We start from the raw sequence: 13,055 nt of genomic DNA on the forward strand, positions 1-13,055 counted from the left end.
TGAGCTGGGGCTCTTTTGGTGCAGAACGACACCTGCGCCCGCGTGGCATCGCTGCATCCTCCATTTATAGATGAGCCGAGTCACTGTCACATGTTGTTGTAACTGATAGGGTATTTTGGAAGGAAAGAAGAAGAATTTTGCTACATGCTTTTGCCTTAGGTAAACAACACGGTACATCTGTATACCGTGACACTTATTTCACGAAGCGTGTCTAGTGGATCAGAAAAAAGATTAATGCAGATTTGCAGGAGGAGTTCCTTTTATTACTAAAATAATTGTTAGCTTGCTAGGCTATGGAAGCTTCTGAAATGCATGTCTTCTAAACGCATGGGAATTGCACACGTACGCGTGATACACACACTGCTCGCTAACAATTCTCGGTTAATATGGTAACTAGAAATGGTCTGTGACTTCCATGATATTTTCTCTCCTGCGTGTTAGGTCAGTGACCTATTTCAGTATGTTGGCAGCAATTCCTGTGTCTCGTGACTTTGTATTTCACAAAGAAACACTGTGTTTTGTGTTATTTACATTAAAAAGACGAAATATGTAAAACTTCGCCTTTGTTAAAAATCACTTTATCCCAAGTATTTGAATCACTTCACGCTTTCAAAAGGCACAATTAAGTATCTAATGAGAACTTCCATTCAAGGTAACACATAATACAAAAAGAAAAAAAAATGTTTGAGACATCAACGATAATATTTTAAATATATTGGCACAGGAAAGCAGATGTCTTCTTGCTTTATTAAACTGACAGTTCAGTTCTGAAACTTTATTTTGAAAAGATTAAAAAAAAAAATTGTGTCTTTAGAAATAAAAAATATAACAGGCATATCTAAAAAATATAGAAGAGAAAACCTGATTGTTACTACTAATGAAATAGCTGATGACAAAATAGTAGTCTTTTTGATTTTGATCACAAAAAATAAACTGGTAGTGACAGGATATGATGGATAGATTTGACATCCTGGCAAATCACTGTCATTGATTCAATTATTCTAATTCAGAATAAAAGCTGTATACAGTATGTGTTTATGCTACAGTGGAGTTTTTTAAGTGATTGACATTCATCATATTAGTTAGACAGTTTTAAAAGCTGTGTCTTTGTTTTACACGGCGTTGTCAAAGAAAAAAAATAAAGTAGAACCTGGACTGCATAAGAAAAAAGCAAGCCACTTAACCAACTCCTGGTTCCCAACCCATCAAAATAAGTTAGCATTACTGCATCGTATTAACACGTTCTCCGAAGAGTCAATTTCACTCCAGCCATGTAATATACTATTAGAAAGACAAAAATCTGCAACTGTAATGCAATCTTACAGTTGGGTGGCTTGCAAGTTCGGCAGAGAAGAATATATTAGCTTTCAAAATGGAAGGAAGCCTCAGAAGAAACAATGCAAACCACTTTAATTTACAGGTCAGCATTGCTCTACCGTTCTTTTGTTTGATGGTACGAACACGGAGATGCATACAAAACAGCTGCAAGTTCACAAGCAGAATATATACGATGGCAAAGGAGCCCGAATTACTTTTGTGCTCTGCCCTGCTTTAGACCAGCATGTTGTGATACTCTTCCCCAAGCTCAAATGCACTCTTCTGGTATTCCAGCATTAATGTAGCTGTCGGCTTGAATTTCAATCTTGAGTTATGTCTGTTGACATAATTTCATAGTGCTGACTTCAATTGTCCAGGATTACTGTTTTGAACTACATAAGGAAATCAATTCTTTTTTTTCTACATTTAGTAAATTCCATTCAAGTGCATTTTAATACATGTATTAACCCAAAAGGCAAACTAATTATCTATAATATATTCCTATTAAAAAAAAAAAAACAACAATTCTCAATTACTGGCAGATCAGAATAAAACCTAAATTTATTGTTAGACATTACATAAAACACCTAAAGTATTTCCTGAAATTTCCTCATAGTATTTCAGCTACAAAAAAAAAAAAAAAAAAAGGTTTTAAAAACAATAAATGTGCAGTTAGATCTTGGAATAACATGTGGTAACAAATTGCTTACTTTCATTCATTTATCTCAATAAACAGTCCGACTTATTAGTCACACCAAATATTAAAGGCACGTATATACAAATTCCATTAAGAAAAAAATCCTTTATTTTTATTGTTAAAAAAACAGAAATGAAGGAGCAATATTTGTTTTCATATTTGAAGGAAAGGATAAAAACACTGTACATTTCCAGTAGGGCAGAACAATGGCAGGAACCAACATAACAGAAGCTTTAACCAAAAGCAAAATCCAATCAAGCCCCAAATTAGCACAAAGAAACCAGGACAAAAAAAAAAAAAAAAAAAATAAGGCACCATATGATAATGTGTATTTTTAAAGACTGCTGGGTCAAATCATTAAGAAAAATATTTATATAAGTCATTAACACTCATAATTAGAGTGTCATACAAATCTGAGTGGAACTGCTAAGTAGAAATCACTAGAAGTCCAGGTGCTTCTTGCCGATGGCCATAGCACCACATCCTGAGCTCAGCAGTTTGGCGGATTCTGCCAGATCCTGTTTGCTTGAGCGGCTCACTGTGTCTGACAAGTCTGGAGGCAAGTGCAGGCGCTGTGGCAGGAGGTTTTCAGGAGGGAGAGAAGAAAGAGAGAGGGGAAAAACAGGGAGAAAAAAAAGAAGAGTAATTGCAGCAGAATTCATTTTCCATAGCATATTTCAAAATGCACTTTTTCCTGATTGTTTGATGTTCACGCACACAAAAATGTATCCTAGCCATGTATGCTTCCAGGCTGACCTGGAAATAGCTTTGTGCGTTTTCATTGTGTGCTTCAACACAGTGGGTTCTGTAAATCAGAATACATTTTTCTTCAGGAAAATTTTCTAAACATAATCCAAATTTGCTGGAGGTATTTAATCACATCTCCACAATTTTCCCCGAAAAACAAACGCTACAGCATATGCTTTCATTTCTGTGTCACGACAATATACACGTAGCTTTTCTTCACACACTTACGCATGCTTTGTGGCAGAGTTTGAAAATAAATGATGCAGTGGACAGAAGATACAGAGGGATCACCCTGACTGCAACACCATTCTGCTACGTGCTTCATCCTCATGTCCTGCTGACAGCGTTCAGTGAAAACTACCAGTGACATTAGCTGCATTTCCACAGGGCAATCATACATGCTAAACAAGCTCTGCTGTCCCTTCTGAGCTGCAGGAACATGGCATCCATTTTGCAGGTGAGGAAATCGAGGCACAGGTTCCGAATGTCCACAAGCACACAGCTCCTGCACAATAACCCTTATGGATCAGCTGTGACAAAAGTACTCCCACTCTTTCCCTGAGGATTCCTTTACATTGGAGATAAATAGCAGTACGAGTTAGCTGTGGTAACATAACGTGAAAATTAATGTAATATGGAGGCTTTGGTTTGTGAATTACTGGCTGGCTTTTGGACAGTGTGGTGCTGAATGCCAGCAGCTGAGGTTGCTGAGCATCTTCCACACTGTGCAATTATTTATGACACCGATATCATGGAAGAAGTGTGTTCCTTGAAAGATTTAGCAGGCAGAGCCTGAACTGCACAGCTTTCTAAAGGGAGCAGGGCAACAATAATGGCTCCAATGCTCTACTAGGTGGTGCAGACCACGCTTATGCTCGACTTCTGCTGTATTTTTGCTTTTGTCAGAACACAGAAACATACACAGCTGCCCTTAATTTGATACTTTTGCCACTTTTCTTGTAGGAAAAAAGGATCTTGACATATCTACAGGTAAGCTTCAATACCAGGGCTCCTGCCCATCACCCCGTTGACTCAGGCTGGCAGAGCACCCTGTAACTGCAGGTCCCACTTGTTCATAACGTTAGGTACAGCCATGGACAATGACTGTGCTCCACTTCTGCATCACTGTTAAGTCCTGCTATTCTGGTCTGGAGTTGAAGAGCTGGTCATAAGGAAAAAAATCAACTTTGACATCTTTACAACCTCTTACTCCATGCTCTGCTTGTACATGAAAACATACCACAAGCAGAAGACAAAGACAGAAGAACATTTCTAAATTTGCAAAGATTCAGATGGGAAAAGTCAGAATGAAGACTGCTCAGGTTGGGTGGTGAGACTGAATTAAGCTTTTACAGTTGAATGTGCTATGATACAGCACTTAGTTACATACACATATACTCTTTTCCTCCCATCTAATTCAGTGAGGAGGATGCACCTGCTCACTTAGGGACCAGCTATTCAGAATTTTGTTTTCTTGTCATTGTTTTCTCTGAGCTTTTTCTGATGTAGTTATTGTATGCTATTCAGAACTCGTTCTAAAGACAGAATGGCATTTCACATGTTAGTATATAGCAGTAGAATGCTTTACAAATACCAGTGAAGGTATTTTCCTGATACTCCTTTGAGATAGGGCAGCAAAGATACTTCCATGTCATGGATAGGGAATTGAGGTACACAAAACATGGCAAAAGGTATCTGCTATTTTCAGGAACATAACCTGAGCCATTCAGGACTTGATGGTCCATCCTGCTTAGCACTGTGCAGCACTTCACATGATCAACCACAGCTTCCAGCTGCACTGCAAGCACTCGGCAGTTCTTCAGGAGCTCCAAGCCAGGGCCTCAGACACCAAGTAGGAGCACAGAAATACAAACCCTATGCTGAAATGACATGGTGGGATGAGATGAGGCACTTTCCAAGATATCCTCCTACTGTCTTCATTACGGCACCGTTCTTTCCACAGGCCTTGACCTCTCTACAGGTCAGTTGTCAGGTACTACAGCAAATGGCCACATCTCCAGCAGCATGCCTCGCTGCATATGCCATGTTTACCCTCAGATCAGGTGTATTCTGACCAATATACAGCAGCAGGTTCCTCTGAAAGCAGCTGACTACCATCCTGCCACTAAGATCAGAAACCCAGCACACAAATACTACATCTGAACAAAGCCCCAATAGGCATCTCAGGATGCAATTCCTTATGTTTTCTGTGTGCAGCTTCAAAATATATTAACGCTGAAAAATATTTTAACACCATAAAAAAGAAAATTGCAAAAAAGAAACAGACAAACTGGAAATGCATCACATGGCATTACAGAGGCATCCGAGGGATGAGCAGCAGCCCTGTAGTTTTGGCAGCACTGCAGGACCTGTGCTCACACAGTGAGAGCTTGAATAGGCTGTGATCCTTTCTGAGCACCAGCATTACAGAGTGGGCAGACACTGTCACAGATATTTGCTGACCACAGAGAAACAGCCGCATTTAAAGTTCCAGTTTTGGACAAAGTGTTTCCTGGTGGACAGACTTCTCTGTTATTTCGGAGGCTCCCTTTCAGTCTCTCTCACTGCTGTGACTGGCTTTGCTCACTGAGGCCTCCGACCCTGGTTTTCATGAGAAAGCATCCCTCCTCCAGCTACCTGCACCCCAGCCACTTTCAGCTTTCTGCTCCCAACCCCTCCACTCACATTGGAATCATTAAGCTTGGGAATGACCACTGTCAACCCACTCATTTCTCCCAGTCCTGCCTTTCTCTCACTCCTTTCTGCCCATATTCTACTCCCTGTTCACATTCCTGAAGCTGTGGTCCCAGGCCACCCGCCCTTGCCTCAGCCCCTCCACCTTGTCCTCCTCTGGGGCTGTGTCTGCAGTGCTGAGCATGCAGCATGACACCATGAGCTCTGTGTTTGAGCTGTAGCTGTGACTGGCACACGGGCATGATTTGCTGGTGCTTCCCACTGCTCCCAGGTCAGGTCAGGAGGGCTTTGCAGTAATAGGCACAATTACACAGAACACAGCTAAGCACACAGCTTCAGGGCATGCCTTACGAAAGGAAAACAGCTCAGACAAAACTTATTGCATACTTTGCCTTACTTTGCTTCTGCTCCTCCCTCTTGGCCTGAAGAAAACTTCTAATGACTTCATTTGTTCTCAACGTGGAAAAAAAAGCAGAAGAGGAAGATAAGAAGACGTAAAGTGTCAAGCCAGAGGGGACACTGGGCAATCCTTTAGTCTTTTAGTGAAATCTCGTATTGCACCTCTGTAGTAGAAACAATAATTGGTTCACCAAATTACCTTTCATTTTTGTGGAAATATACATCTGTGTGAGGTAGAGTTCACTTTTATACTGGCTAACATACTCATAAGTAACTGAAGTCCAAGACATTAAAGAAACAGCAATAGTTCATTAATCGAGGACAACTAAGAGAAAAAATTCTTGGACATTCTTTAAGTATAAAAATATTTAGTAATAACATAGTAACCAAACATATATATATATAGGCAAAGATTAAACGCCGAGTAATTCTTCTTACAAATCAATGGTAACAGGAGTGGTAACAGCAATATCATTGAGTCCGATCAGAAAACGAGGTAGGAGATTGATCTTGAGATATACTAAAGCAACTAACCTTGTGATTCTGCTAACACTGACATTAAAATTGTAACATCTGAGCCCAAACTTCTGAAATTGCAACTTTAAACAAATAAATCTTCATAATTCTATTTGGATGTCTGACCAAAAAATTGCTTATTAGTCTACTATGGCTACAGTCCTGCCTTGGGGCAGGGAGATGGGTTAATGACCTCTCTAGATCCCTTCCAGTTCCATTTGCTGCAACTCTGTGAAGACTGAAGTCACCAAAGCCTAAGGGATTTGGTTCAGGGGGAAGAGGAGGGTGGGGAGAAGAATTTTAGGAATGCTGGGAAAACGAAAGATGCAGGCTTCTAGCCGGGGAGCTTTGTATCCTACTCACTTCTCTTTGAAGCAGAACTCTGGCCATTCCGTAAAGCCCTCTCAAGAGAAAACAAGCATGCACATAGGTACAGCAGTTCATCTGTTATTGCTGCCTTTTCTCCTTATGATGCCCATAATGTGCCCATGCTTTATGCTTTCTTTTTCTTTTTTTTACTGCCTCATTTCTATTGGTTAGTATTTACTTCAATTACCACGGTACCTAGGAAAAGACCTGGCATTTTTGTAGGTGACATGAAAAAGATGGGGTTTAAGGAGGAAGCTGCAGGAGGCTGGTAATGCAGCTTTATAAAGCCTCCTCTTGGAAGAACCTGGTTTCTTACTTGAAAATAATCAAATTGTCAAGTGATTGTCACCGTCACCCGTCTGGAAACAGATTCCTCAACAAAGAATAAGATACCATGGGCAGGCTGGGGAGAAGGACGTTCCGTCTGGAAATGCAAACCAGGAATGCATACTTTAAGGAACGAGGGAGCCTGTGGAGGATGCACAGCCCCGTGCTGCTCTGCTAGCCATGCTGAGCATGTTACCTGCAGTAGCCTCACTACACTTTGTGTTTCCTGCCTTCCTCACGGGTCACTGCCCTGCATGGGAACCAGCTGTTCTTTTTGGCAAAAACAAATTGCTGTCTTGAGGTTAAATACAGAAGATGTGCAGGTATGAAATTAAATCTCTTCTAGAAAGAAGAGTTTGCTCAAATGCTTGACATGGAGGTGGCTTTATGTTTTGGCTTCTTTCCTTGCCAACTTCCAAGTCCAGAGCCACCAGAGATGTGTACTATGGTGAAATGATTTACATTTTAATATGACACGCAGTCTAATGGGGTGACACACCTCTAGTGTTGACATTCATTCAATAACAACGTTACGATATCACTATGAAAAGATACAAAACTCTTACTAAGGTCACAAATTCTAAAAATACTTCTGAGTTGATGAAACTGCAGACTCTCACTGCAAGTCATCCCAGCCCAGCCAAGGCCTGGGTCAGGCAGAAATCACAGTGTAGTCCTGGACTTAGGCTACTGCTCACACCTCACAGTCCACGTGCACTTTTAACCTGTGGCGAGGATGGTGCCAAACTATCCTCCCATAAATGCAGTTAGGCCTCAGGCAAACTGCATTAAAACCAGTTTATTAAGAATCTCACATTACATTTTTTCTCAGTATTTCAATAAAATGAAGAGACAAACCAGCAGGTAGCTGTGTTTCTGTATAGTGGACAAGAACTCACCTTGCTTACAGATATTCACATATGTTACATCGCCATTTAAAAATCACCGTTAGGTAAATATTTTCTATATTGATTAGAAAGATAAAATACTTTTTAAAAGAGCGTTCTAAAACTTTCTACTTTGCAGGTAACTGTGATCGACTTATAACTAATGATGACAATACTTACCCATGTTAAAATAAGCACACCTATCATATGCATTTCCTATTTCTTTTTTTAAGTTGAAGCATAATCGGAACTGTCAAAATTAATTATTGTTAACATCAGGTGATGAGAGAAAGCTTCCAGTAAGAAATATACTTGTACCTACATATCCCTGTCTGCTTGCTAAGGGACACATTGCTACTATGAAAATAATTTTTATATATAGCTAATAGCTCTTAATATATCCCAACACAATTATAAAAGCCTTACTTCCCATCACTTACAGAACATAAAATAAAACAAGGGTAATTCTGACTTCCAGCTTATTTCCAAGGCAGCAATGTTCTGCCTTAATGTTCTGTGAGTTTTCAATATTACAAAAAGTATTTAAATAGACTTAAAAGCATCTTGTTAAAATTAAGAACAATGAAACCACTTCCTCTTGTGATGATTTTGTAAAAGACATTTTACATTTCAGAAAGCTGAATCTCATCCAGTATGTGCCTTTTCAGGGCAGCCTTCCAGCATACCCCCTGTACAGACATACAAGCTGTGCTGACTTGCTGGGATATGCTGCATGGCACTGCTTCTGGTCTCCAATAGAAAACTACGTGTCCCACGTCTGGAGTTAAAGCTTGATTTCTTTAGGGTGAAAATATCTCAGAGATCATTTGTACCAATAAAATACTGTGCTGTATGTGTTTGTGTAAAGTGAATCCCTAGGGGATTCTAGATGCTGAGGAACTTCTGTTAATGCATGAGCAGGCACTGCTGGGCTTTTACATGTGCAGCATTTGTCAATACTTTACCAAAACCACCAGCAACCACCAGCTGTTTGAACAGACTCTGTCATTCTAAAGAAAGACTCCAAGATGTGCTGAAGATGATTTGCTACATGTGAAGGAATTGAAGGGAAAGAGAAAAATATCACAAGATTTCCATTCTCTGATGCTTCCAAGCCTTAGTTTGGCAATGGAGAACTATAAATCATGCTTACAAGAGACAGCCACACTTAATATTACAATCATAATCTTTGCATGGTGAAGAAGCTCCCCATGCCATAAAGGGGCCTGGAATACTCACTGATGGCTATAGGCAGTCCAGATACTATAGACGTTCGGCCAATTATCCCATCCCAAACTCAGGGAAATACAAGCAGAATTACAAGCTTAGCACACTATCATAATACTTACTCTTATCATAATACATGCTCTTTTCAAGCACATACTGAAAGACTGCCTTTGTCCTGAAGAATTTACAGTCTGAATATACAAAGTAGATAGAAAGGAAGAAGTAAAAGCTAAAATATACAGGCAGAATGAAAAACATCATGATATATAAATATTGTATTAATGCCAAAGCTTTTTTCTTCTTCTAAGTGGAAAAAAAAGACCACGTGTATTCTATCAGAAAAAATATCCTGCATAGAAAGCCAAGTGTAAGAGAACAGGCATAGGGGAAGAAAAAAAGTAACAAAAGGCTGATGGAGTGAAAAAAGGGAAAGCTAGCAGGCGTTATTCAGTCCAGTTATAGTTGTGATTGGAGTATATTGTCTGAAAGCTGAAGAGAAATACTGTTCTAAATTCAGATAGTAGTTCATGGGTCTGATGGCACACATGTAAAGCAAGCAGACTAACACAGATCCTTAGATCTGTTCTTTTTGCTCAACCTCTCCTCCTGAGCTTATGTGAGAGGACTGTGGGACAGTAATGCAAGTCTGAATAATTCTTGGGCTCTCAGGATAGTCCGGATGGACGTTAATGTTCATGTCACATTCTCTTCCCTGATGGATTCATTCAACCTCGTTGCAGCTGTCTACAAGTCAGCTGTCTAACCCATATTATATACTTACTATGAGATGAATCATTCCTGCAAGTGCTTGCCCATCTCTGTTGCTTGTGAAGGAAAGCCAGATGACTAAACCAAATTCTTAGCTTGAAGAGTAAGAAGTTAAGGAGAGGAATTCAGTCCTGCAACTACATGAAACTTCTCACTGAGACTCTGACTCCACTCCTCTTTCTTTGAATGACATTGCAACATGCCATGAAGTACGGATTTCCTATCACACCACAGATGGCTCACTGGAAACGTTCCAGAGCTGCTGGCGAAGCCTGTGCTGCTCTAGGAGAACTTGGGTCTCTCTGCTGAAACGCTTGAGAAGTGTTCAAGCTCCCCAACCAAGACTCTGTGTATGCAAACAAAAGCTGTGTGAGTGAAGAGAGGGGAGAAACAGCATTCAGAAATGGAAGCATCTGTTCTGTGGAAGCACAACATATTGCAGTGTCATTGTCAACCTCTAAAATTCCAGCCTAGCTGGAAAAGTAACCAAATATTAGAGTCCTCATCCAAAGCTATCTGCTGAAGTTCGTTGCTGTCTACCAATCTTCTGTCTCTGTTCAAAATTTTTGCCGTGTTTCAGAAAACTCATTAATACATCAATTTAAAGATTATCCTTTCATCCGAGGGTGTGGAACAATACAAATAAACTGATAACAAGTGTTTTGCCTCTTGGTAAAATTGCCCAGATTTCAACGCTCTGCAGAGGGGTTGGTTGTGCTCTGAGATACAACCTGCCCCAGCAAGCCTATGTTACAAATGAATCTCAATGCCCAAGTTACCAACTAAAAAAGGAATGATAACAGAACTGGGAATGGACTCTGAATTGAAATTTCTGGACAGCACACATTGCCTAGAAGCTTCTACCTGATTTTGAGTATTTAGTCTCTACAGATCCTATGAAATTCAGCATTTAATGAAGTGCTTTCCTAAGGAGAGCAATAGGCAGGAGCTGCTTGGAGGCTGTGGATCACTTTTAGAGCACATTAACAATGTTCATGTTCTCCTCCTCCGCTAAAAATGCATGTTTCTGTGCAGAACACAGAACATGTAACTATACCTGCACATGCACACTTTGCTTCTGACTGCCTATTTGTTACCCATAATGGCACAATGGCCAAGGTGTCTGCCCACAGAATCTCTCCAACACAGGCAGTACTGCTCATGCTCAGACAGCGCGAGCATAGAGTTTTAGGTTACACTACACAGTGTAAAACACACACGCTACGAAAGGCTCTGTTTCAAAGAGAGCAGTGCCACAGGTTTGGCAGGTTTCTGCTTAGGAAGAAGTGTGGGGGGGTGGTAAACGCGAATGCAAGCTGGGGGTCATCGCTGCTTTACACCACGAGTAGCCCAGCACTCGGCAGTCAATCTACTTTTTTAGGTCAGCTGGAATTAGAAAATTTCCATTGCTAGGCAGCACAGCACATCTGCAAAGCATTCCTGGGCTCTCCAAAGTGAGGCACGCGCTGCCCAGAGGAAGATTCATCGCAGGCGGCCGGCCAGAGCCCGCGCCCTCCCTGCGCAGGCAGTGCTTTGGGAACAGGGGATCGACCTAACTCTGTGCACAAACATATTACACGACCAGAACACAGCAATTAGCACATTTGTAAAGCTTCAGGGATAGGAACAATTTAATAGCTTTTTGAAGCAGACTAATTTTCTAGAGCTTTTAATCTTTTTTTTTTTTTTTTTAAATTTTATTTTGCTTTTCGTGTGTAGACAAGTTCTTTGCTACAGGTATTTTCTCAGCCAGCCTGGCAGGAGGAGCACGTGAAGAAAAACAGGGATTATTTAATCACTTTAAAACAGTGCTAGAGATGAAAAAGTGCGATGTAAGTGCAAACTTATCACTAATCCCTGCTTTAAAAGTACACGCTACTTACACAGATGGATGTATTGCTGTTTCACAAAATCCTCCACACTTAGGAGCCCGGGCTGCCCAGCAGATGACCAGTTTGTTAGTGTTTGCAAATTTTCACAAGCTGGAAACTTCAGCTGTGCGACAGTAAATTCAGCTGTCAGATGCTCCACAGCAAAGCAAAAAGCAGGCCAATAGAAAGAAAAGCAAATCTGCTATCACTGTCTGCTCACACTAAAAAAACCTGCAGTGATAGGAAGGGTGCTCAGTTCCTGTTACTCCCAGGTGAGGTGGAAGAAACCATAGCATTCATATTTTGATATCTCCTACTTTCAATACTGATTTGTCATGAGTTAGCAGGGCTTCAGTTTAAAACCCAAGTTAACGAAGCCCTTTAAAAATGTTTCTACCAAATAACCTTAGACTTCAAAAGCTGCTGAAGTGTAATTTAATATCCACAGTGTTGGAGCAACCAGCTTTGATATGAAAACATCCTGTGGCATATTTTCACTCGGTGATTGATACTGCTTGTAGAAAACCCATGAAAACTGCACTGCTGATCCAGTGGTCACGTTGACTACCCTTTGGCAGACTGACCCATTAGGGAAAGTTTGAGCCCAGAATGAGAAGTGGCTGGTGAAGGTTAAAAGACAGGTCACACTAATTGCTTGTGAAATGACTCTATGCAGGACTGTAGGACCCAGTGTAATCTCAAACAAGTGTATTAAATGTGCATGATAGAAATTGGTATCCTGTTAAATGCCAGCCTTCTGTAAGTAAAAGAGATTAAAACAAACATTACTATTTATCTGGATGTTGGGGGTAGGGCTGAACATCTGAGCAGATTCCTACGTGAAAGATGTGTTTTGTACAGAAACTATATGTCAAATTATGGTTATTTGCTTTCAGATGTTCCTAGCGGTTACTCAGTTTTGCACTTTTCATGTGTCAGTATTTTGTTCATTTTACTTCTTTATTCCCTACTCCAAGTAAGACTCTTTAGAGCAATAAGATCTTTAAAATCCCTCCAGTGTTTAGAAATGTCAACAATGCAGTCGACTATACTTGATGAATAGGCCAGACAGAAAAACCTGCCTCAAGTTTTCATCTTGAGAGAAGTAAGGTGCTTTGAAGAGCACTTGATTTGAGATTTAGAAGCCTGCTGCTATTCAGCCAGGCACTCTTGAGAGCTGTTAAGTTCTGACCCATAGCAGGAAAATAGGTTGGAGGGAGGGGAGAGAAACTAGTA

General features: G+C 40.5%; 1 protein-coding gene across 1 annotated transcript in view; it reads right to left on the reverse strand.

Moving 5' to 3' along the window:
• Nucleotides 1–816: 816 nt before the first annotated feature.
• Nucleotides 817–13,055, reverse strand: part of ELP4 (elongator acetyltransferase complex subunit 4) — a 131,250-nt gene continuing 119,011 nt past the window's right edge. The window contains exon 10 of the mRNA XM_031607402.2: nt 817–2,586. Within this exon, the coding sequence (XP_031463262.1) occupies nt 2,455–2,586 (132 nt within the window). The 3' untranslated portion in view covers nt 817–2,454. The remainder of the gene's footprint in view (nt 2,587–13,055) is intronic.

This window comes from Phasianus colchicus, chromosome 5 (genome assembly GCF_987193195.1).
Source record: "Phasianus colchicus chromosome 5, bPhaCol1.hap1.1, whole genome shotgun sequence".
Classification (NCBI taxonomy): Eukaryota; Metazoa; Chordata; class Aves; order Galliformes; family Phasianidae; genus Phasianus; species Phasianus colchicus.